Source organism: Misgurnus anguillicaudatus, chromosome 25 (genome assembly GCF_027580225.2).
Source record: "Misgurnus anguillicaudatus chromosome 25, ASM2758022v2, whole genome shotgun sequence".
In the NCBI taxonomy this organism is placed as follows: domain Eukaryota; kingdom Metazoa; phylum Chordata; class Actinopteri; order Cypriniformes; family Cobitidae; genus Misgurnus; species Misgurnus anguillicaudatus.
In genome coordinates, this window is record NC_073361.2 from 30,973,300 (window position 1) to 30,998,887 (window position 25,588).

Here is a 25,588-nt window from a genome sequence, read left to right on the forward strand (position 1 = left end):
TAATCCAAATGGATTGAAATTTTACATGTAATCAAAATACATAAATCTTATGAATTAGGCCTAAATGTTATTTTTTTTTGTGTACTTTCCTGCTATAGGAGTGAATGGTGTTCAGCAAAACAACGTAATTGATACAGGATTGTAACAACATGATGATGAGTAAATAATTTAAATAATTTAATTTTTTGGGTGAACTATCACTTTAAGATTATAAGGTAAACAAGTGTCTTTGTTTTAAATCCAACAAGGGAATTGCTAATTTATTCTGTTTGGGATTACTTATTTTCCATAACAATGAAATATGGGTGTTTGTAAGCAATCATCAGTTTTGTTTGTGCATACATTACACAATTCACTTTTATTCACAGTTTTTTATTCATAGTCTTCACCCATCCTGGTATCAGATGTCCTGCTCAATTGTGTAAATGTCTTGTTTTCTCAGGTCTTGTTTTGTCAGCGGCAGACAGACAGAAAATCTAAACCCCTCCCCTTCCACCATTAGCCCCTGTCAATCAAATCCACCTGTCAGGAGGCTTTCATAATTTCTGACTCCTGTCCATATCTGTATTAAGTTAACTAAAATATGTATGCACTTTTCAGAAACACAGATTTCCTACAAAATAACTGCAGAAGATGAAATCAAGTGCAGATGCTGTCCTTCTTAATGTAGTTGTATCTTCTGCATTTGTATCTTGCAGAGAAGTGTTGATGGGAAGGAATCATGGCATTTTGTTTAGGTGCTGTAAAACTTTCTTGAATATAACACCTTAACACGTCTGTCAGATGCTCGTGTCTCTTATCTCACTCTCTCCATCTCTTTAGACTTTGTTGTTGGACCTCAAGGATCCAAGTGGGGTTTCGAGTGTCCCCCTCTCAGCATGACTCCCTCCTTCACTCCCTCCTTGCTTGGAAGGTAACATGAGTTCTCTGAAAGCTTTAAATGACGGAGGGCCTGTGAAATAAAAAGGAAAAAAGTGACACGAGCTGTCAGTCGAAGAACGGCGTTGAGAGGCTGCAAACATGCCTGAGCCCACAGGAGGTACCATCCTTAAATTTGATCTTTTTACTATTTTTTATATATATTTAGTTTGTTACTCATTTGTTGTTATTATTTCTGTTATTAGCAGTTATTAGAGTATTAGTGATTGAAACCAATGTTGCATGAATCTATACTATAATTTTTTTACTGTGTAATGATGTTGGGCGATGCTCGAAATAATTGTATGCTTCCTGTTTGGTTGTTGCATAGATTTAGTTGTTTTTTGCATTATTATCTTTCTTTGTGTTACTCATTCATTCATTGGTCAAAACTCAGACTCATTAATATGATCTGATAATTTAGTCACAAGAAAACTGCTGGGCTGTGAAACATTTATGCAGTATTTGATACAAATGTATTCAGTATTTGAAACATATGATACATTTAATTTAAGAATAAGAAAGCCTGAATATATATCAATGGTTTATACAAATCTTTGCACATATTGTTCACTAGTTGTAAGGTTTCAAATCTTTCCAAGAATCTTTCCAATTATCCTAATGCCTTCTGTGGTGTTAGCACACGGAAACATCTGAGATAAATATGAGATGGATGTTAAGAGAATCAAAGTGATTGTAAATGAGGAAAGTCAGAGTGTTAGGAACAGATGTGTTAGTGCAAAGAGTTCAAAAACACAGTTGCAAGCAGGGGCCACATGGCAACTATTTCAGCCCTGTCCATAAAGGGACACTGAGCCCCCACTGAATCCCCATTTGGTGACGTAGGTGGTCAAATAGTAGCTCACTGTAGGGTCTGCTTCAGTGAGAGCTCTAGAAGTCTTCACATTGAGGTGGCGGACGCTTGTGTGCAAGCGATATGAGATTTTTTTTTGGGGGGGGGCGATTTTGAGAAAGCATTGTGGGTGATACGATTTAAATATAACATAAATGCAATTACAGTAAATGAGACAATTGTTGAAACTAAATAAACATTTGTTATGCATAAAATTGATAAATATACACTTTTTAAGTACTTGAAAAATATTTAAAGACATACTGCGGACACATCACGGTACTGTTTGAAAAGGACTTTGCTACCTGCTGTGTCGTTGTGTAACACAACGTCACATTAAAAAGTGAATAATGATTGGACATTTTACTGTTTGTCTGTGGCTTTACAGAGAGTAGGAACAGAAAAATGTATCATCCGATGCACAAATAAAATATATATACCAGCAACTGCAACATATATCAGTCTATGGCTAAGTGTGACCACTAGGGGTGTAATGATAAATTGTGCAATTTTGCTTGCTATGCTTCTCAATGAATTAAAATGCCGCAAAATTCAAAAGCTAGAGGGCGCTCTCGTGCAGAAACTCAATATGCGCGCAGAAGTATCATTTACATGCAGCTCCAGGAAATGCCTATAAGCAACTTTTTCACGTATTTTCATGAAAATAAAGAATATTTGTAATAATTATGTTTGACAAGTGTTGCTTTTCAAATGCATGTTATAAACGACTCAAACTCACAGGGATTTTAGATTGATAAGAATTTCCTACAGATCAAAGGGTCATCACTAGTATATAAAGAGCTGTGCAAAATATTGCGTGTCATGATTTATAAAATGTCAGCAACTGAGCACCGGTGCTCTGCGTTTTTCCACGTTCAGTGCTAAGCACGTCAATGACACTTTTCACTCAGCCGTCCAATCAAAGTGGCAGAGGGGTGGGACAAACAAAACAACAACCTACCGGTGCATCATACGACTGAAACAAAACAGATGTGCCACAGCAATCAAAGCGCTTAGTTGAAGAGATGCTGGCAAGCGCCCACAGTTTGTGTCCTCCGTGTACACGCCTTCTAATCCAAATATAAAAATTCTCTCATAATTTTCTCAACCTCATGCCATCCCATTAGAGGTCTTCACGGGTCCACCTAGATCCAAAAACCTGAGGTCCGACCCAAGACCCGATCGAGTTCGGGTCTAAAAGTTTCACATGCGCCTCGGACACGGGTCAGTTACAATAATAGCGGCATCGGGTTTTGGGTAATTTAAAATGAATGTGCTTTTGCCAAATGGACCGGACTTGTGTGCGTCAATGAACTTTTCAAACCTCTCATCTGTTTGCCAAAATTTTCGTTGAGACAGACATGTCAATCAATTTTAAATGTAAATTTTAGCGGTCACCTTGGCGTCGTCGTCAGATAACAAAGTAAAACAAATGGAGCAGCTCGCCAAATTGGTTGCGAGGCCACCAGAGTTTCCTTCTATCTTTTTGCAGATTGCACACACGTCAGTGACGTTTACATTCGGGTCCAAAAAAATGCCACTAGTTCGACTCGGACCTAATTTACTCTGGTTTGTCTCGAGTCGGGTTTTCTTTAAAAAAAAAATGATTTATGCACTTTATTGTATGAATGAATTTGGACGTACTACACCTACCACCATGTTGATACATCACATCAGTACGTCGTCATTTCAAGTAGGTCATTAACTGGAAGGAAGTTTAACAAGTGCCATTTAACACCAAGAAACAGCTGTTTAATATATTTGCATTTGAATAAATTTTTGAATAAAACAGCACCCATCTGTCTGCTTTGTTGGATAACTCATCTCCGAGGATCACGAGAAAGCAAGTGTCCATCGAAAACACTTCAAGATCTTGCCAGAAGTAGGCAGGAACTTCTGTTTTTCGTAAACTATGAATTCGGAAATATTACTCGCCTTGCCTACTGCATTTTGTCTACTGTATAGTATAAAAATGTAGGCGGTTTCGGACGCAGCGCTACTTTTATAAATCATGACTCGTCTGTGATACTCAAATCCCCTCTGCAGTATGCGAGTACATTAAAGTGAGGATTGACCGGTATGTTAGTGAGTCTTACGGTAAGATCCTGGTCTTAGCACAATTCCACCCAGGGATACCGTTCATCTCATAGCCCTGATAATGTCTCTGACGAATGTGTCAAATGAAACAGATCTTTAACGGGTGAATTTAAAAGTGAAGTGTTCAAGTCTGCCAAAGCAGGACACACGTCTGAATCGGGTCACATAGATGGAAACAAACTTTATTTGTGTCATAAGATTATTTAATGTACCAGACTATTCTAGACACTGTATCAGACCTGAGAAAGCTAAAGATATTCATATGAACTTTTTAGTTTTCATATTTGTTAGATGTCTGTAGGTCTTCAGTTCCCTCCAGCGCTCCTCCATTTCTCTATAAATATCCCAGGTTGAACCTCTGCCCTTTCAACTTTCATTTCTTGGTCCAGTATGTGACTGGATACTTATATCATATTTTATTACACTTCTTAATTAAACATGGGTCGGGTAACAAGGGAAACAAAAACAAATAGGTTTTAAAGTGTAGAAGACAACTGTTGAGAACGCTGCAGATGGGCTCTTTAAAATGCTGCTTACCCGGGAACCATATATCAAATGTCATCTTTTCCCATGGTGGATCATTTCCTCTGACTCTTCTACACACCGATTTACTGCCCTTTCTCATTTTAACCACACGCAGCCACCCCACCCAACCATTTCAATGAACAACATCTGACAGCAGTAAATGCGATCAGTGTGTCAGTGATCTGCCAGTTCGATTTAGTCTTCAGTCGTCATATAAGGTTTTCCTCCAGCTGATGTGGTCGTCTGATATGGTAATGCCACAGAGCTCGAGCTCTAAAAATACCATCATATACTGCTAATCACAAACTTAACTAGGGTGATAGGGTGAATGATTTACTAGCTTGACTACTGTAGCTTAGTTTATGTGTTAAAGTTTCCTTATTAAACAGTTTTGCACATTAAGAATAAACATGACATCGATATCCCACAACAGTATAACTGTAGATGCTGATGGATATCAGTATAAAGACCAGCGCATGGATAAAGATAACATAAAGATGACTGCACTCTGAAAGATATGCACCATTTTGTCAAATCAACAACATATATTTAGGGTTGGTCCTTTAAATCCTTGAAAGTTTGTGAAAAAATTCAAGGCCCTGGGAAGTTTTTGAAAATATACATAGAAAGTGCTTGAATCAATTTAATGCAATACGTTTTCTGGAAAAAAATCCATATTATTCCCTGTGTAGTGTAGAATAATATAAAAAAACTTGACTTTTTAAGCACACGTGCTAAACTGTTTGCTTTAAATGCTTATATCTTTTGTATGTGAATGTTGATTCATACCATAAAACTTTTTTGCATAGATGTGTTTGACACATGAAAGGTCTCGGGTTGGGTATGTAGCTGTTGTTCCCTGAGATACTTCCTGCGTCCCTGTAGCGCTGTCTTTGGCAATATTTCAGATAGTGATATACCTCCTGGCTCCCATGTCACCCTGTCTTAGTAGTTAAGCCTCACCATTGGTTGAATTTGATATACACATTCTGAAACACTTACCCCTGGAGGCGTCCCCAAAGTGTCACCTCAGTGACGCAGCTCAAGTTCCCTCAAAAGGGAACTGTAACAATGTATCTTAAAAAGTAACATGCTGTTTCCTTGCTCTCACTTGAAATGTGTCCCCACATTTAATCCTTGAAAGGTCCTTAAATTTAAAGTTAACTAAGGTGTGGGAACCCTGATTAATGTTATTTTAACTTATAAAATCAAGTATACATTGTTTAACTTATTATTTTAAGTTGTCAATTTTTCACGAGCCAAAACTTAAAATAGTAGTTTTTTATTTACAGTGTGATTTTAACAATTATTTTTAATAAATGTCGCACTAAACAGTCTGAGAGAACTAGTGAGAAGTCTTGTATTTTGCTTACAAAAAAAAAGTTTGTACAATGTACAACTCTTAACCAGCGTCATGATTTTCACAAAAGTCTAATGCCTTCCAGAAAATGTTCTTCTTAAAATATATAAACATGCAATATATTGAATGAAAAAACAGGCCATCTGCTTTCAAATTAAAAAAAAACTTTCATCCTACCTTTATTTGTTCTCTTTTTATTGCCTTTCAAATATGGGGAGGTTTCTTCAAAAACACCAAAATTGTAAGCAAAAACCTGAAATAATTCAATTTTTGTGAAGGACTTTTGATAGAGATCAGATTCAGATCGATCCTCAAAACATTTACAGACATACAGCTGTTTGCCCTTGGGCGATACTTCCAGGTTTTATAAGTTGTGGAAGAATGCCACCTGGTGGATAATAACAATATTGCTAAAAGCCGGAAATACTCGTCATTGGCAGGGAAGCGTTTTCTCTTAATTGACAAGTTAACTCGTCAATGGCAGGGAAAGAGTTGAAAATGCTGAGTTATTTCAACCCATGACAGTGTGGCAAAAAGGGACGAACCCAACCCGCTGGGATGTAATTTAACCTGTGCTGGGTTGTTTCAACCTGAACTGCTGGTTTGTTTTAACCATAGACTGTAAAAAAATATGGACATAGTGTCCGTGACGTCACTCATTGGTTTGTGAAGATCGTTTTTGAAGCTTAAAGTAGGCGTTGCCTGCCGTCGCCATCTTGGCCGCGGTTCACCGCGAATCACTCGCGGAAAACCGAAAATGGGTAAAAAGGCGGGACATGGGTGAAGCTGAGGTAGCTGGTTGCTGTAACCACACCCACCTAGCTCAATTCTAGTGACAGCAGTGGCTGTTCAACCATGACTGAAGCGGCTACGCCCTTAATTATGTATAACTTTAAAGCTTAATATAATTTAAACGGAGGAGTTACAAAAAAATTCACCCCCCTCACAGTTCGCATGAAGGGCAAAATTAGCTATATAGGCCAAAAACAAGTTTTGTACCAGGCTGTAAACATTATTTTCTACTGTAAAGTTGGGCATTTTAACATGGAGTCTATGGGAATTGACTCCCTTTTTGGAGCCAGCCTCAAGCAGCCAGTCAATGAATTGCAGTTTAAGTCACTTCCGTATTGGCTTCATCAGAGAGATCGGAAGGTTGCCCCTCGGTTTTAACCCATAGAGTGCCGCAGGGATGACATATTTTTCTAGGCCAACCCAGAAGTTAGCAGGACACAAAACCCATTCATTTTTCCCATAGACTTTTGGATTATCGCTCTGTGTTTAGCAAAAGTTTATGACACTTACACGTTTGGTCCAACAAAATAATCTTAAGAGAAACACAACTTTTATAAATTTTGAAGTCTAAATGCGTTTACTAGAAATGAAAAGCTAACCTTATAGGCTACAAGTCTCTCAACCTCGACGTCATCCCCATCAAGCTTTGACAGCTCTTTCAAACTTTATGAAATACATTTGAAATGTTTCCTGATAAGGAAATACTCTGTGGATGAATCTTTGTTGGGAATTGTGCCCATGTTGCGTTGTTTTTGAGATCTTCATGCGTGATGACGTTTAAAGTTCCCAACAATGTATTTAGTCCCATGTAGCAATTTGCTAGCAACCACTTTTTTAAAAACTCTAGAGAGCTTTAAAAAGTCACATGTTTGGTGTGTTTGATGTTGTAGAAAAACATGTAGCTTGTGTTAGCCCAAAATCTTATTTAAGAAGTATAACCAAAACTCCATTCAAAAAACCCATTGGAATGATGGAACTGAAAGTGCTAAAATGCTAAGTCGCTTTCGGATTTTGCATACAGTACAAAAATATGTCATCCCTGCTAGACTCTTTTCTTGAGTCAAATATAAAATCTTTTGGGTTTGTTTAACCCAACGTTTGGTCTCGACCCTTTTTGACCCAACGTTGGTTTAAAAATAACCCAGCATTTTTTAAAGTGCATACTGTACAGAGATCTCAGGAGATCTGTCATTAGCTTCCTTAAGTATGTATGTGTGGAATTGTGCTAATACAAGGAGCTTAGTGTCTTAATGTGTAAAGTCCATAGTGTAGTACGCTGTGTCTACTGTCATCTCAACCACTGTCTCTCTCTGACACAAACACATGTTCAGGTTATGTTGTTATTGTATTTCTATACTAATGGTCTGGTAATACTCAACATAAACAGATTTACACTGGATAAAAAGCTGTTCAGATTCAGTATGTTACCAAACTCATTTCTTAAACCTAACATTTCTTATGGGTTGTATGATAAGAGCTAAAGGTGTTACAGGAAATGTTTATCAACATTTGTGTTTACGCTTGCATAAGGTGGTTACTTAAAAGGTGCATTTAGCAAAACTGCAATAGAAATTTATTTGCATTTTCAGCAAGTAAGTCATATAATAATTATTATTAGAGGCCAAGTATAAGAGGCTTTTCTTGCCAATAATATTTGGAAAATACCCCTACATCTCCTTCAAATTCAAATAATGCCTAGTGTTGTGGATAAAATATTAGTAAACCTACCAACATCAGTCGACGTGATGTTTGAATGACTTATCACAAGATGATAAACTATCTTACAGTCACATATCATCGATTAATGGAAATTGCAATAGTCTTTTTTCGACATTTAGAAAATAACGCTGACGTTTTGTGCAAATCTGTAATGGAACGTAGCTAGTGGTGCACCCATCCAGCCTTCTTGTTTTTAATATTAGGAGTGATGGCACAGAAAATTGTAAATGAGCCGGAGGGATAATTATATCGGGAAGTTTAGGAAGTCACCCAACTTAGGAAAACATCCAGTTTGTATACAATCAGTCATGAGTTAATAGCATTAGCGCTACATCTGATGTATACATTCTCAATTACCCTAAAATAAACTGTTGCATGTCTGTGGTTAGAGTCTTTATACTCGGAGGTCGGTCATTACTTGCATTTGTTTGTCTGGCTGTACAGGGGTCTGTTAATAAGATTTTTGTCATTTGATATTGATCTGCTACATCAATAAATTCTTGGCTTGACATAAGAGATGTCATGAGCTGCCGTGGCCTTTTGGCCAGCATCATGGTAACAGTATTGCCTTCCTGTGATTGGGGTGGGGCAGATGTTTGGCATGCTCCTCTCTCACACCACATGATCACTTAGATTTTACCATTACTAGAACAATCAAATGGTTCCTTAGTGTGTCGCAATGGTTAAAAATACATAATAATTACACACAGTACACAAACATAAATTATGCAAACACTGATTTTTATTTTGTGTGCAATTAATCCTGGTTTATTTATTTTGACAGCCCTAGTTCAAAACCACAACTGTTTGCTCATGTTTTATCGACTCCTCCATCTCCAAAACCAAGAAATTATAAATCAAACAGTTTTACCATCAATAAGTAAAAGATGCAAAAAAGTTCAAATGTTTTAGTAAATGCCAAAACTAACATGAAGATTGCTGAACAAGTATTGTTCATTAACTAATTGTAAACAAATACAACCTTATTGTAAAGTGTTACCAAAACATTTAAGGTCATGTAAAAATGAGATCTAACTTAATGTCCAGAGAAGAGTTAAAGACTCTTAGGTCTTTTTATTACCGCTATATTTTTTCAGGACAGGGTGTTGTATTTATAGGAGTGTAGACTTTCCATGTGGACGACTGTCTGAAGACTCCTACAACATATCAGCTTACAGTCAGAGGAATATATTTATCTGCTACTGATGTGACATCAGGACAGATGATGATAGACAGCAAATATGTGCAGAGATCTTATATGCTGCTCGAAAGCAGTTTTATTTCCCCCATATTCACTAAACAATTGTGATTTGGGAAAAATCAATATGTGAAGAATGACAAATGAGCAATTCCAGTCTTATGGATGTGACATTTGCAGTCCAAACTTGAAACTTGATTTTGTATGTGCATTTATTAGGAAAAAACAATGTTATGGCTGTGACAATTCTGAAATTTGTACTTGCAAAAAAATGCTTTAAAAACTTTAACAGAGACTTTGTATAGGCATTTAAATCACAGAATATTGACATTAGAGATTTCAGTATGGTTAAAAACTTTGGTTTAAAAGCTTTACTTTTCATAAGAAGGTTGACATTTGCATGGAATTGCTCACATGTGGATCAAACCATTATACAGTTATTAGTTTAGTAAAATATCATTCATTTCTTGTTCTTTTTTGTTTTTTTAATGATGACTTGCTTTTATAATAAATATGTCTTGCCTTTGATTGCGTTATAAATTAAACTTGTTTCCATCATTGTTTTTCACAGAACTGCCTCCGGCGGGTAAGTGACCATCATCTTGCATTGCTTCAAAAATCACAAGATATTTCACTATTAAAACATGTACAGTTATGTAAACAGTGCTTGCAGATGTATTTAGTCTGTTATTGTTTTTTTATTTGCAGAAGCAGGAGAGAATGGTAATATATCTGAATGGTTTTAATTAAAAACTCCATTGTTACTTCCTTATATTTCTATAATCTCTTTATTTAAACTACATACTAACTATACTGAGCCATTTTGCATGGCGTGATGTGTATAAAAACATATTAATATTTCTTTTTCATAATGTGGGGCAATTGCTTTTCACATTACTGTATATGGTATAGTATTTGTCAATATAATTTGCTTGCCTTAACACAACAACAAAATTTCCCGCAAAAAAAACGGCCTGATCTTTTGGGAATTTGTACGTATCATAGAAGTTGGCTAATTCGTATGAATTCATATGAAGTGAATCATACAAATATGTACAATTATTATTATTTGTGTTTAAAAAAACTACAATGAAACCCTGCCCCTAACCGCAACGTCAAGGGGCGAAAGCAAATCGTACAAAAGTGGTTGTACAAATGAATACAAATTAGCCACATCATAAAATATGTTCAAATTGCCATGAGTTGGCAAAAACCGTGAAAACAAGAATTGTTTTTGCCCTTTACTTGTGCATGAAGCTAATACCTGTGTTTAATAAAGTACTGTAAATTTAGGTTGATTTTATTTTGTAAGTCTGTACTTTATATATGGATGAATTTGCTAGATTAGGGAATGCTTATCTGTTTTTATATTTAACTTGACCTGTATTTTTTGGTTTGTTTGTTTTTTGCTTACAATGTAATGCAATGGACATTCTGGGTTTATGAATGTTATGAATGTTGCTTTAAACAACAACGCAATGTGGTATTGCAGTGCAGATGCTTGAATAAGCATATATTTTAAATATTTTCATGGAATATTTAAAATGAAAAGAGAGCGTGCTTTGTGTTGCCTACAATTATTTTAAAGGGGTCATGACATGAGGAATAAAATTATTTTGACATAAGTGGTCTTGGTATCATAAAACAGTGTTGTATAAAATTAAATAAAACGCGGAGTCTAAGATTCTAGTCATGTGACATCAGAAGTGCAGATTCATTTTCATATGACCTCACTACAGCAATATATCAACACCCACTTTGACATCATCATATTGTTAGCTCCTCCCACTGGCAACAGTAAGATTGATCCTACAGCTCTAGACTTGATCATCTATGTTTTTTTTTTCTGTGATTGAGTTGACCAATGAAATAAACTACAAGTCGGTGTTTGTGCTTAGAAAGCCTCATAGAAATTAGTCGATTCCCTGTAATGGAATCAGTTCCTACCTTCGAGGAATTTATTATTTTTGGAATCAACTTCCAGCCCTACCTATACGGCCAAAAATATACACTGTAAAAAATTAGCTGTAATTTTGCAGCTGGTTGCCAGTAACTTACTGTAGAAGATAAAAACTAAAAACTAAAAAAATGTCATGTTCATTTAACTTTGAACAAACTGTTGCCAGTAAATAACATAAATGTAAAATCTACAGTAAGTTACTGGCAGCTAGTTGCCAGTAATACCCAGTAATACTGTAATTTCTACAGAAATTTTTTACAGCGTATGCTAAATACATTTTGTAGAAAGTGAAGCTTAATTAAATACATTTTTTAATTTGAAAATATATTTAGTTTTAACCTTCACATATTAACATATCTTTCAAAATGTATTTCAGCGGCAACAAATACATTTCTAATTTTACAACCCATATGGCTAAAAATATATGTTCCTGGCCAAAATATAAGTTTGTATAAAATATAAAATTATAAGTATATTTTTGTAGTTGAAAACTACAGTCAATCCTTAAAACAAGTTTTCCAAATCGACGCAAATATAAATGTAAGTATAATAAAAAAAGTATATTGGTATGTTATTTCAAAATATATTTCAGTATGTTCATTTTTCGTATATTTTAAAATATACTCGAAATTATATTTGAAAATATTTTTTGCCGTATTACAGATACAAAAACTGTCACCGGGACCATAATCTTTTAAAACATCCTAATATGTATCATTTAGGTACAGATAGGTTTACATTTGGTACCAATTTGATACTACTATGCACTCTATATGTACTTTTTGAGAGGGTAATGCCCCAGTTACAGCTTTTGTATTTTCATCAAAGGATGAAAAATGGGGTGGAATAATTCATAAATTACATTATTGTGTATGGTTTGGGTAAATTTTTTTTATTATGATTATACCTCAGAGTACCTACTAAAATAAAAATAACAGGTCATGACCCCTTTAATTCTTTCGTATATGTGATGAGAATATTCAAGTTTCCTGTACATGTTTGTGTGATTGTATTTACACAATATATCTTCTTTCTCATGCAGAGCCACATGAGTTAACAGGACTGTTTGTGGAAAAGCCAGAAAGTGTAACGGCCATCGCAGGTATATACACACATTTGTTTGACTTTGAGAACTAGAGATTTAGGGCCCTATTTTACTGATCTAAGTGCATTGTCTAAAGTGCACAGCGCAACCTCTGAATGGGCGTGTCCGAATCCACTTTTGCCAATTTAACCACGGGAAAAATGGTTTGTGCGCCGAGCGCATGTTCGAAAAGCGTTGGTCCTATTTCTTTAATGAGTAATGGGAGTATTTTGGGCGTAATGTGCAATAAACCAATGAGAGTCTCAGCTCTCATCCCCTTTAAAAGCCTGTTGCGCTGGCGCTATGTCTAATGCCTATTTAGATGACGGACTTTGTAAACTGAAAAACTAAGCGGAGGTAGAAGATCCCCAGTTTATGATTAATGTTAAGTAATTGTGTTATTTTTCACTTGTATTGAAATTTTTATTTTTTATTAAATCTTTAAAACCCGTTTTCTTTTAGTCATGGAAGTAAAAAAGCAGGCTTTTAATTGCTTTAAATATATGGCTATCCAATATCATCAAAAATAATTTACAAGTATGTAAGAAAAGGTACTTTATTTGTAACGAATAGGAGATAAAGAATTTACAAACGGCTCTCTGCACGTTTAAGCACTTGGACAGTTTTTTTTAAGCATTACTTAAAAATGTTTCTCATCTCACCATATCCACAGGTACAGAGTCATCATATACAATAAATCCATAGGGTAGCATTTAAACATTTTAAAAAAGATGCATTTGTTTAAAGCAAAGCGTTTATTTACTTACCAATGTCTCATATCGGTCCTCATTTATGTCCAAGAGACTCATTAGTAATCCTTTACATTCAATCCTTAATTCTTTCATACTTTAAAACGTGTTTGTGCTGCTGCGCATTCATGTGTGTGTGATAAGCAACCCACGTTGTCCTCCCGTTTATAGGCGCATATTACTAATGCGCTCTTTAAATAACAAAAAACATTTAGTTGCCTCAAAATAGCAACGCGCCAACAATGCGCCTGAACACACTTCGTTTTCAGACCAGAACGCCCATGGGCGCAAAAGGGGGCGCAAATGCACTTGCTATTTAAACAACGTGGCGCTAAACATGAAAATGGTAATTGCGCAGGGTGGAAAATAGCAAAAGACACTTGCGTCGCGCATTGCGCCGGGTGTAAAATAGAGCCCATAGACTTTCATTATTTCCATAGCAGCCCAATGATATTTCTCTTAACACCAGGATCTAGACTGGTAAAGTTATAAGCAGTAATAAATAATTATCAGCATCAAACTCAGGAGTAGTAATGGAATGAATGTTGTTTTGTTATTTACAGGTAAAGATGCCGTGTTTGTGGTTAAGGTGGATTCCACTACTTTAACCCGTAAACCCACCATGAAGTGGTTGAAGGGCAAGTGGATGGACATCGGCAGTAAAGCAGGAAAACATTTCCAGTTTAAAGAGACTTATGACAGAAACACCAAGGTTAGAGGCTTTGAATCTGTGCTGGATTAAATGACTGCTGACTGAGTTCTAGTCGAGCATTTAATTGTTGCAAGTCAAAATTGGAATATCAAATGCATAACTATTACAATTCATACAAAAAAACACTCAAAAATCATTTTAATAACAAATACAAGAGCACATACATGGCTTTTTCTACAGAAATGAATTCTTTACGCAGTTGTGGGTATAATCATTTTTGTTAATTTCATGTGCAGATCTGCTAAATGTTGTCCTTTAATGATGCTATGATTTGGTGACGCCTAAGGCACTGACTTATACACTGCCACTTTTCTTCCCTCTTTCTTACTCGCTCACCCTGTCACCTTAAGATCTACACATATGAGATGAAGATTGTCAAGGTCGTCCCTGGAGATGCAGGTGGATACAGGTGTGAAGTATCTGCTAAAGACAAATGTGACAGCTGCACCTTTGAGATCGATGTGGAGGGTCAGTCACACACACACACACACTCACACACACACACACAGAAACACACACCTCTAAAGTTATTGGTGAGCACCTTATAGAAATTATAGATCTTAATCTATAAATGATTGGGCCAATGGATGTCAAATAGTGAGGACTAATTCAGATGTCTTATACACACACAAAAGAGTTCAAACGCAACAGAATTAACCCCACATCTCATTGTGAACATTTGTAGATAACTGTTCTGCATGTTTTTTTTTCTGTAGTCGCAGAACAAGAGGGGCCAGCAGATATTCTGTCTGCTTTCAAAAGAACGTAAGTGTGCATGAAACTGAAGACCAGCTTCCTTTGATGGAATAGATGTTTCTTAAAGCGATACTCCAGCTAAATATCAAAATGACCCCATGATTTACTCACCCTCAAGCAATCTGAGATACATACGTCCTTCATCTTACAGACGAGCACATTTGAAGTTATTTTAGTAAATGTCTTTGCTTTTGCAAGCTTATGGTAGAAAACAGGGATCAGGGAACAACTTCTGACTTTGGAGCCTAAAAAAGTGCATCCATCCATATACGGCTGCAAGGGGTTAATTAAGGTCTTTTGCGGTTTAAACTCTATAAACTAACTAGCTTCCGATAACAACTCTATCCTGGAGATTCACGCGAGAGTTCAAGATGGCGTCGTTACCAGAAGTTAGTTATTATAGTTTATAAAGTTTAAAATCTAGATAATGTTCTTACAATATTGCATAGAATTTAGATTTTTGGCTGGAGTGTGTCTTTTACACTTTGAAATCTTATGGAAATGCTAATTGTCCGCTTGTAGGATCACTTTCTTTATATTAAGTGAGGAGAACAGGGTTTTAGGTCAGTACAATCTGTGAGAAATATGAAGAGCTCAGATGAGAAACTGGGTGTGCCTCATAACTCTTGAAAAGTGAAGCCGCTGGCTCTTTGATCGCCCCCTGGTGGCTGGCTGCAGTACAAGTCATAAACCCCGCCCTATCCATTCAAACGAATGGGACTCTGCTCTAAATAAATAAAAATATTTACACTTCCAATAAAAGTTTCCGAAATATGGTTTTGGTCCTTTCAAGTAGTTGTTATCACGCTGATATGTTCAAGTGTTCATTTTTGTGATAAGTTTCATTTTAGCTAGTAATTTGATGCTATAGAAACGGGGCGTGTCGTTATGATTGGTGTGGTTGAATTGGTCGCGCGGAAGTTTGATACCGCGACTCCGCCTCTGGCTCCATGGATGATTTCTTCTGCGCATGCCTTGGCTCCAAACTGACATTTTTACGTAACATAGCGGCAACCATGGTTGGACATTTTTGGCTTAAATTCATTACAATGGAGGGAGGCAACGTCGCGTCGTCCATCTTTTTTTACAGTCTATGTGCGAAACCCTCTAAGTGCACCTCACATGTTTTATTTTGTGCCACCATACTACTTGTGTAAACTACTTGTGTAACAGTCTTTAAATAGGGAAAACATGGAAGTGTTTGGTGGCTTCTAAATTCATCCCTGTTTGGATCCTAAGGGATGAATGGGGCTAGGCTAAATGCTAACACATTCATGATGCGCTGTACAAAAATTAAGTGCACACATTGAAAAAAATATAGGTATGTATTAATTAATCTAAGTTGAGGTAAGAACATAGTAAAATATTGAAAACCGTGGTGTTTTCCTTTAATATCATTATCTCATTTTTGACGGAGCTGGTCTTTAGAGGCTTTTGCATCTGAGCTCCTCATATATTATAATAGAATGCTGCAGGGATGACATATTTTTGTAGGCTAACCCGGAAGTTGGCGAGATGCTGGTTTGCTCGCAAAACAGCCCATTCATTTTTTTTCACATAGACTTTTGGATTATTGCAAAACTAATAAGGTTTATGATACTTACACGTTTTGTCTTCACAGATGAACACAACTTTTAGGAATTTTGAAGCCAAAATTCAGCCTTTTATATTTTTAGTAAACACATTTACACTTATAAAAATTTATAATAACATTTTGTGTCATAAACTTTTGTGGTAAACACAAAGCTTATTTTTGTGAAAAGTCTGTGGGAAAAATGAATGGGCTTTTTGCGAGAGAACCAGTCGCTAACTGGGTTGGCCTACAAAAATACATCATCCCTGCAGCACTCTGTATGTATGAAGCAAATATAGTTGTAAAATATGATGTTTATTATGTTTTATTCTCTATGTAGAGATGCTGGAGAAGATGAAGGAAACCTGGATTTCAGCGCTCTTCTTAAAGCCGCTAAAAAGTAAGCAGTCCATTAAAACCTCACCTATAGGGAAGATTGTGATTTTTGTTTAGAGCACATTTCATCTGTTCTGCTTTAGGACCAAGAAACCCGAACCAGAGGAGGAGATAGATGTTTGGGAACTTCTGAAGAGCGCCCACCCCAGCGAGTACGAGAAGATTGCATTTAAATACGGCATAACTGACCTGCGTGGAATGCTGAAACGACTTAAAAAGATGAGAGTCGAGCCCAAGGTCAGCGATGGTACGAAAAACGAAAGGCACAAAAGCAAAAATACGTAACAGAGTCTTCTGTTTGTGTATGTATTCATGTGTGGATGTTTCTACAGAATTCTTGAAACGACTTGAATCTAATTACACGGTTAATAAAGGAAAGAAAATAGTCCTGACTGTGGAGTTGACCGATCCTAATGCAGAGGCCAAATGGCTTAAAAACGGCCAGGAGATCAAACCTTCTGCCAAGTGAGAGAATACACAAATACACACTCAGTCGTGAAATAAAATGATGCTCATTTAAACTAAGCGATTCATCAAGATCAAGTGAAAGTTATTGCAACATTTTCAAATGCCCATATGCCATTATTAGTGGAAACCATTGTAGTGTTGGTGTATTGTTAAATTAGTTTAAAATTTGACAATATACTTGTCAAACTTAAGAAGAGTTTATGCAAATGACGAGCGACTTTCGGGGGCAACTACCAATGAGATTGAAGCAATGTAGTTCACGTCATCCCTATTTCATCATTTACTAAGAGAACAGACACTCATATTTTTATAGTTAAAGGAATATTGGAATATTTATAAAAATGTCATCTAAGATGTTTATGTCTTTCTTTGTTCAGTCAAGAAATTATCTTTTTTGAGGAAAACATTCCAGGATTTTGTTCATATAGTGGACTTAAGTGGACCTCAACAGTTTAGACTTTCATTGCTGGTTTAAAGGACTCTAAACGATCCCAACCGAAAGATAAGGGTCTTATCAAGCAAAACCATCCTCATTTTTGCAAAAAAAGTACATTTAATCCACAACTTCTCATTCTGCACTAGATGTGTGATGCTCAAGCGGAAGTTTACGTATTAAGTAATCCCATTGAAAAGTACATTTTTGGGGCAAAAATGACGATGGTTACCTTAGATAAAACCTTTATGCCTCGGTTGGGATCGTTTAGAGCTCTTTGAAGCTGCATTGAAACTGCAAACCGGTGCTGAGGTCCACTAAAGTCCACTATATGGGAAAAAATCCTGGAATGTTTTCCTCAAAAAACGTTTTTCCTCAAAAAGGAACGACTTCATTGAAAGAAACAAGCGACACCAAAGATATTTAATATTACCAAGATGCGTCACTGGTATTGATAAGATCGTGGAGATCGCACTGGTCAATATGGCCGCTCTAGTTCCAGTATAGAGAGCCAATCGTCAACCGTTAAAGAATGACATCCTCTGGTGGAGGGACTTTGTAACACTTCTAGACTTGTCGTATGCTGCGCAAATATGGTGGCGGTGTGACGCAACTTCCTTAAAATGACTTTGGCGACACACAGCGACAAAGTTACTGTAACACCTAACGTTTTGGTTGCATTTTTATGTTGCAATGTGAAAACAAATGACTCCACCTGTTGCTTGTTGGTGACCTTTAACTGATTTTATTGGCTCTTTGTTTTTTAACAGATACATTATGGAAGCGAATGGAAACCTTCGAACACTCACGATTAATAAGTGTAGCCTGGCAGATGATGCGGCTTATGAATGTGTGGTCAGAGAAGATAAATGCTTCACTGAGGTCTTTGTTAAAGGTGCGTATCAAACCATGACCATTTCATCATTAAACTCATCTGACTTTCAGGTATGCAGTGACACTAGGCTGTACACAATAGGCTGAAGTTTATTGATTCTCATCTAAAAAACAATATGTGACCGAATCTGTGAAATCCCAGCTGAAGTAATTTTTTGAAATTTATTGTTTTCTACATAAACTCATCCTACACAATGAAAAGAGCATTCTGTGAAAATATAACCTTGATAACTTTAATATTGACTGAGTAAGGTCATATCAAAAATTGTGAAATGTGAAAACAAACTTCAAATCTCATCATTAGATTATGAAACTTCATCTTGGATTTCACAGACAATAAAATAAAATTTGTCTTGACATTTATGAAAATGTTTAATTTGAGATGCTATATGTAAAAAATAAACAATTCATATTTCTAGTAGAAATACTGTAATGTTGTCTTAAAGAACCTCCAATTACCATCACTAAACTGCTGGATGATTATCATGTTGTGGTTGGAGAGAGAGTTGAGTTTGAGATTGAAGTGTCTGAAGAGGGAGCACACGTAATCTGGTAAACACACACAAGATATAAATGTTTTACCTTACTAATGACAACCAAAAATAGTCTTAGGCCACCATGCCTATGTTTAACACAATGTTTAATCTAATTATAAACTGCTTCGCAGGCCAGATAAAAGTGCCGTATTTGGCCCTAGTTTGCCCACCTCTGTTCTAAAGCATGTAGACGGTTTCATTGGACACATGTGCGTTGTTGCGTTTACATGCCTAAACCGAAATAAACTTTTGGAGCTCTATCATACACCCGGCGCAATACAGCCCAATGCAGCGCAAAGCGCGACGCAAGTGTATTTTGCTAGTTTTGACCCGGCGCAATTATAATTTTCACGTTTAGCGCCATGTTTAAATACCAAATGCATTTGCGCCCATGTTTGCGCCCATGGGTGTTCTGATCTAAAAACGAGGTGTGTTCAGGCGCATTGTTGGCACGTTGCTATTTTGAGGCAAGTAAAATGTGTATGCAATATGTTTTTTGTTATTTAAAGAGCGCTTTAGAAATATGCGCCTATACAGGACGACAACGGTGGTTTGCTTATCACATACATGAATGCTCAGCAGCACAAAAACGCTTTTCAAATATAAAAAGATTAAATGATTGAAATATAAAAGATTATTATTGAGTCTCTTGGACATAAATGAGGACCGATTATGAGGCGTTGAAAAGGCGTAAAGAGCTGCTTCACCTGTAGCTTGGTAAGTAAATAAATGCATCTATTTTTAAATGTTTTTTAAATGCTACCCCACGTATTTATTGTATATGATGACTTGTGGATATGGTGAGATGAGAAACATTTTAAGTAATGCTTTTAAAAAATCCCATATGGCACTGTTCCAGTGCTGAAAAGCTTTGGCTCTCCACACGTTTTTTGTAAATTCTTTATCTCTTGTTTGTATTTTTAGAGTACAAACCTTTTATTGCATATTTGCAAATTATTTTATGAGATTACAATGATTATGTAGGATATCAATAGCCTACATTTACAGCAATTAAAAGACTGCTATTTGTACTTATATGACTGAAAGAAAAAGGCTTTTAAAAGTTTTAATCAAAAAAATTTAAATTTTCAATTCAAATGAAAACAACATAATTTTTTAACATTATTCTTAAACTGGGGGTTTTCTTCCTGCGTTTAGTTTTTCAGTTTACAAAGTCCGTCATCTAAAAAGGGATTAGTCATATCACCAGCACAACTGGCTTTAAAAGGGGATGAGAGATGAGACTCCCATTGGTTTATTACAAATTACGCCAAAAACACACCCATTACTCATTACTAGAATTGGTACAACCCTTTTCGACCGTGCGCTCGGCACACAAACCATTTTTCCCGTCGTTAAATTAGCAAAAGTGGCATCCGACATGCCCATTTAGACCGTGCGCTTAAGACAATGCGCTTAGATCGTTAAAATAGGGCCCTTGATTTGTATTTATTTTTTGGGGTCTGGCTAGTGGCTAAACTGATCTCTGAAACAAATACATTGTCGAAAATAAAAAATTTTGGTTTGCTAAAGTTAAATTGCCATTTTGATGAAGTGTACGTTTATTATGTGCTATGTAATCTGGATGTTTGAAAACTTGGAGCTGACACGTGACGATAAAAACACAAAGTACCGCTTTAAAAAGGACGGCAAACGTCATTGGCTGATTATCCAAGAGGCTCAACTTGAGGACAATGGGATGTTCTACGTCTTTACTAATGGAGGCCATTCAAAGGGTGAACTTATCGTTGAAGGTAACACCTTTATCTCACCTCATTATCATCCATTTTTTTCATTAATAAGCACTTTAGCAGGTTATGCAAAAACTCATCTTTATTAACTTTTTTCCGCTCTTTTAACACCCAGAGAAGGAACTGGAGGTGTTGCAAAGTTTCGCAGATCTCACGGTTAAATCGGCCGAGCAGGCGTTGTTCAAGTGTGAGGTGTCAGATGAGAAGGTCACTGGAAAATGGTTCAAAGATGGCGTGGAAGTTCAACCGAGTGATCGCATCAAGATTACTCACATTGGCAGGTTGGCTTCTCTTAAATACAAGCTAAAGTAGTGTCATTCTCCATGTTTGATATTCCACATTAACTCCAAAATGATTCCAGGATGCATCGTTTGGTCATTGACAACGTAAAGCCACAAGATGCTGGCGATTACACTTTCATCCCGGACGGATATGCGCTTTCTATATCCGCTAAACTCAACTTCCTGGGTGAGACTAAACCCTAAAATCATTTCACTGTACAAACCATAGACATTTGTTTTGGCATGTTCATAATCAAACTGTTGTTTTTCATGCAGAAATCAAGATTGACTACGTACCTAGACAAGGTAAGTTTCACACAGATTTTGCTTAAGTACAAAATAATAACTTTGTTCTGCTTTGTGTGTTGAGTGAACCTCATCGACATGGCTCATGAATATTAATTAGGTGATGTGGGACCATTTGCTCTCTAACTCTGTTTGTCCGTGATCTTTTTAAGAACCTCCCAAGATTCATCTGGATGTAGGTGGTAACAAGGTTGCTCAGAACACCATCATTGTCGTTGCTGGAAACAAGCTGCGTCTGGATGTGGAAATTACAGGAGAGCCAGCGCCTACCGTCTCCTGGAAGAAGCAAGACAAGGTACCTGTACACCCGTGTGACGTTGACCTCAAAAATGTAACTTAACTTTATGAAACAATTAACTAATTCCCCGCCAGACTTTTTTTAAAGTTGCCCGCAAGTATTGTTTTGTGAATTCACAAAAGTTTCACAAAATGCCTTCCAGGGAAATTTTCGTCTAAAAATATATAAAGATACAAATATATCAAATGAAAGACCAGACCCTCTGCTTTTAAACAAACAAACAAAGCGGGAAAAAAACATGTCATCCTATCTATATTTTTTTCTCTGTTTATGAACTCTTAAATATGGGTATGTTTCTTTATTAATACACTTTTTTTAGCAAAAATCTGCATTTTTGTGAAGGAATTTTGTTAGAGATCAGATTCGGAATAATTATTATTAAACATACACGGAGTTTAAAATTAGTAAATAACGTTTTGGCTTCAGCAGGGTTCTCACGGGTCCTTGAAATCCTTGAAAGTTTGTGAATCTGGGGGGGGGATTCAAGGCCATGGGAAGTTTTTGAAAATATACATACATAGATACAGGTCATTAAAACTGCTACTTATACTAAGTTTCTAAGAATCTAAGTTTTCTGAAAAAAAAAATCTATATTATTCCCTGTGTAGTGTAGGATAATATCATAAAAATTCTAGACTTTTTAATGCTAAACTGTTTGCTTTAAATGCTTATATCTTCTGTATGTGAATGTTGATTCATACCAAAATGCTTTTTCGCTTTTTTTTGTGTTTGACACATGAAAACGTCTCGGGTTATGTATGTAACTGTTGTTCCCTGAGAAGGGGACGAGACGCTGCGTCTCTCTTGCCATACTTCCTGCGTCCCTGTAACGCCGTCTTTGACAATATTTCAGATAGTGATATACTTACTGGCTCCCGTGTTACCCTGTCTATGTCGTTAAGCCTTACCATTGGTTGAATTTGATATACACATTCAGACACACTTACCCCTGGAGGCGTCCCCAAAGTGTCACCACAGTGACGCAGTGGGAGTTCCCTCGAAAGGGAACTGTAACAATGTATCTTAAAAGGTAACACGATGTAACCTTGATCTCACTTAAAATGTGTCCCCACATTTAGTCCTTGAATTTGAGGGTACTGGACCTGGAAAGTCCTTGATAGGTCCTTAAATTTGAAGTTAACTAAGGTGCTGGAACCCTGCTTCCATTTTTCTTTTCATAAATTGATTATCCATCTAGTGGATAATATTACAGATTAACATAAAAATTCATCAGAAACACCTTTTTTATGCAAATGTTTTCTTTTAATTGACGAGATAACTCATCAATGGCGAGGAAAGAGTTAATAAACGGTACTTGTTTATAAAGAAGTCAGAGATGTGGACATGTGGGTTAAACCTCGTGTAGTGGGGGCACTTAAGAACAGCTGATCTGGGTTTGAACGTGGTTCGAGTCACAATAAGTTTAATAAATCTGAACTAGGCAAGTATAGCACATTTCATCCACAGAGGTCATTCAAAGTGCTTCACATAGAAATGAGAAAACAATTTATAAGATAATAAAAATAAAAATATGTAAAAATAAGAGACACACGATAAAATCACAATAAAAACAAAGATACATGAGAATGTAAAATAACAATTAAAGAAAATAAATGTGATTTTAATAAAAACATTTTCAAATATGTTAAAAAGAATAAAACAGGACTCAAAGTGTAAACTATATAGAATAATATATATATTTGACGGTCGGTCACACTAGACTATATTCAGACGTTACTGTGAATATGGGCGGGAGCGCTTCGTCCATTATTTTGTAGAGAGAAAGGCCACTTATTGTTTTTTTTACTGGTCGCATGTCTCCATGATACGAATTCGCAGGTCAGAGTTCACCAGACTTCAACTTTGGTACACAGCAAAATCTTTCCACGAGCTTGTGTTTCCAGTCTGATGAATTCGCATGCTTATGAAGGGAGGTCAATGGAGCGAAAAGTGTAGTGTGACCGCTCCTTTACCCATGCGTCACATCGACTCACAAACATCAAGCTTCTTAAAGCTCTCGTATCTTTTTGCTTCACAGCCATTAACAGAAGTAGAGGGCCGTGTGCGCGTGGAGAACAAGAAAGACTCGAGCAGTTTCATCATTGAGGGAGCTGAACGAGATGATGAGGGAAACTACTCCATCACAGTCACCAACCCTGCAGGAGAAGACAAGGCCAACCTTTACATTAAAATCATAGATGTTCCTGCACTCCATCTTTATCTCGGTGAAGTATGCATGAAAATCCTCAATAACCTGAATGCTTTTGTGCCCCTGTGACCATCCACCAAACCAAACTGGATACTGCAGTCTTGGTTTCGGCAACCTTTAGGATCGTCTCACCTAAATGTGGTTACAGATGGCTTCACTGTATATCTTCATGATGGTTCTCCTGTGTTGCAGATGTTCCTGACCCACCCGAGCATGTGAAGTGTACCGGAGTTGGAGAAGATTGTGCCACTATTACATGGGAGCCTCCAAAGTTTGATGGAGGAGCACCTTTAAAAGGTAAGAGAGCACAAAATCTCACCAGACACACACACACACACCTAAAAATATATCTTAATTAAAATCTGTTTTTGTTTCTCAGGATATCTGATGGAGAGGAAGAAGAAAGGCTCATCTAGATGGACGAAACTTAATTTTGAAGTTTATGAAGGGACAACATACGAAGCCAAGCGTATGATTGAGGGCGTCCTGTACGAGATGAGAGTTTACGCCGTCAATGGAGTCGGCATTTCGGCTCCCAGTGTTCATTCCAAACCGTTTATGCCAATCGGTGAGGAGGCGTACTGTTCTCCTGTTACATCTTTGTGTTGTCTCCTGCTTTCTCTTCTGAGTTCGCCTCCTGTCGTCTTTTCTAGCGCCCACCAGCGAACCCACCAAACTGACGGTGGATGATGTGACAGACACGACGTGCTCGCTGAAGTGGTTGGCTCCTGAGAGGATTGGAGCTGGAGGTCTGGATGGATACATGATAGAGTTCTGTAAGGAGGGCGGTGAGTCCTCTTCACATCTCTTACTGTATACACAAACACTTGGGATTGTGGCACACAGTGGTTTTTACACCAATTCCTATTTTACCACTTGATCGAAGTTCCTGTACGACATTAAAATGTTTAAAGCATCAAAGTATTCATGATGAAAATAGGTAATGTGTGTTTATTGCCGTAAATAACAATATTCAAGTAATCATAAAATGATGAAATTAATTATTTTATTGACACTACATTTTATTATTTAGCAAAATATACTGTACGTTGGTTTTCTAAACATTAATTTTAATATTTCAGATTGACTCAAGATTAACTCATTTGCCGCCAGCCTTTTTTTTTTAAATAAAGTTGCCCGCCAGCTTTTTTGTGATTTTCACAAAAGTTTCACAAAAAGCCTTCCAGGAAAATTTTCTTATATTTGTATATTTATATATTTTTATATCAAATCAAAAAACAGACATTCTGCTTTTAAACCAACAATAAAAACAGGGATTTTTTTCTCTGCTTATAAACTCGGAGCCCTTAAGTTGACATGGAGCAAAAATTAAATAAAGTTTAGTTTCACGTGCACACGTGAAACTATCGCATGCTCAAGTGAAACTATCGTGTTTTGCGTGTGAAACTATCGTGTGCGCATGTGAAACTATCGTGTTTTGCGTGTGAAACTATCGCGTGCGCATGTGAAACTATCGTGTTTTGCGTGTGAAACTATTGCGTGCGCATGTGAAAGTTTCGAAACTAAACTTTTAAAAAAATTCTGCACATAAAGTTTCACGTGAGCATGCGAAAGTTTCACGTGAGCACATGCATGAAACTAAACTTTAGATTTTTTTTACCCGAATGGCATCTTAGGGGCTTGGTATAAAAATTGGTATTTGTCTTTAAAAAAAAATTTTTTAGCAAAAAGCTAAAATGAAAGATTTTTGTTAGAGATC

General features: G+C 36.6%; 2 protein-coding genes and 1 long non-coding RNA gene across 3 annotated transcripts in view; 1 reads left to right on the forward strand and 2 right to left on the reverse strand.

Moving 5' to 3' along the window:
* LOC129425815 (immunoglobulin kappa light chain-like) overlaps nt 1–25,588 on the reverse strand; it is a 688,217-nt gene that overhangs the window by 29,043 nt on the left and 633,586 nt on the right. The gene's annotated exons all lie outside the window — the stretch shown is intronic.
* Nucleotides 842–4,799, reverse strand: LOC141362189 (uncharacterized). Its single transcript, XR_012368198.1, has 2 exons — nt 4,406–4,799; nt 842–952 (listed from the first exon to the last, which is right to left on the reverse strand). It is a non-coding gene; the product is annotated as an uncharacterized lncRNA (long non-coding RNA).
* Nucleotides 939–25,588, forward strand: part of mybpc2b (myosin binding protein Cb) — a 33,210-nt gene continuing 8,560 nt past the window's right edge. The window contains exons 1-21 of the mRNA XM_073864304.1: nt 939–1,039; nt 10,034–10,048; nt 10,171–10,185; nt 12,465–12,524; nt 13,819–13,967; nt 14,318–14,435; nt 14,684–14,732; nt 16,637–16,696; nt 16,776–16,939; nt 17,025–17,157; nt 18,364–18,488; nt 18,934–19,031; nt 20,579–20,777; nt 20,890–21,055; nt 21,136–21,242; nt 21,332–21,361; nt 21,514–21,656; nt 23,698–23,884; nt 24,061–24,165; nt 24,248–24,436; nt 24,522–24,656. Coding sequence (XP_073720405.1) covers nt 1,021–1,039; nt 10,034–10,048; nt 10,171–10,185; nt 12,465–12,524; nt 13,819–13,967; nt 14,318–14,435; nt 14,684–14,732; nt 16,637–16,696; nt 16,776–16,939; nt 17,025–17,157; nt 18,364–18,488; nt 18,934–19,031; nt 20,579–20,777; nt 20,890–21,055; nt 21,136–21,242; nt 21,332–21,361; nt 21,514–21,656; nt 23,698–23,884; nt 24,061–24,165; nt 24,248–24,436; nt 24,522–24,656 — 2,266 coding nt within the window. The 5' untranslated portion in view covers nt 939–1,020. The remainder of the gene's footprint in view (nt 1,040–10,033; nt 10,049–10,170; nt 10,186–12,464; nt 12,525–13,818; nt 13,968–14,317; nt 14,436–14,683; nt 14,733–16,636; nt 16,697–16,775; nt 16,940–17,024; nt 17,158–18,363; nt 18,489–18,933; nt 19,032–20,578; nt 20,778–20,889; nt 21,056–21,135; nt 21,243–21,331; nt 21,362–21,513; nt 21,657–23,697; nt 23,885–24,060; nt 24,166–24,247; nt 24,437–24,521; nt 24,657–25,588) is intronic.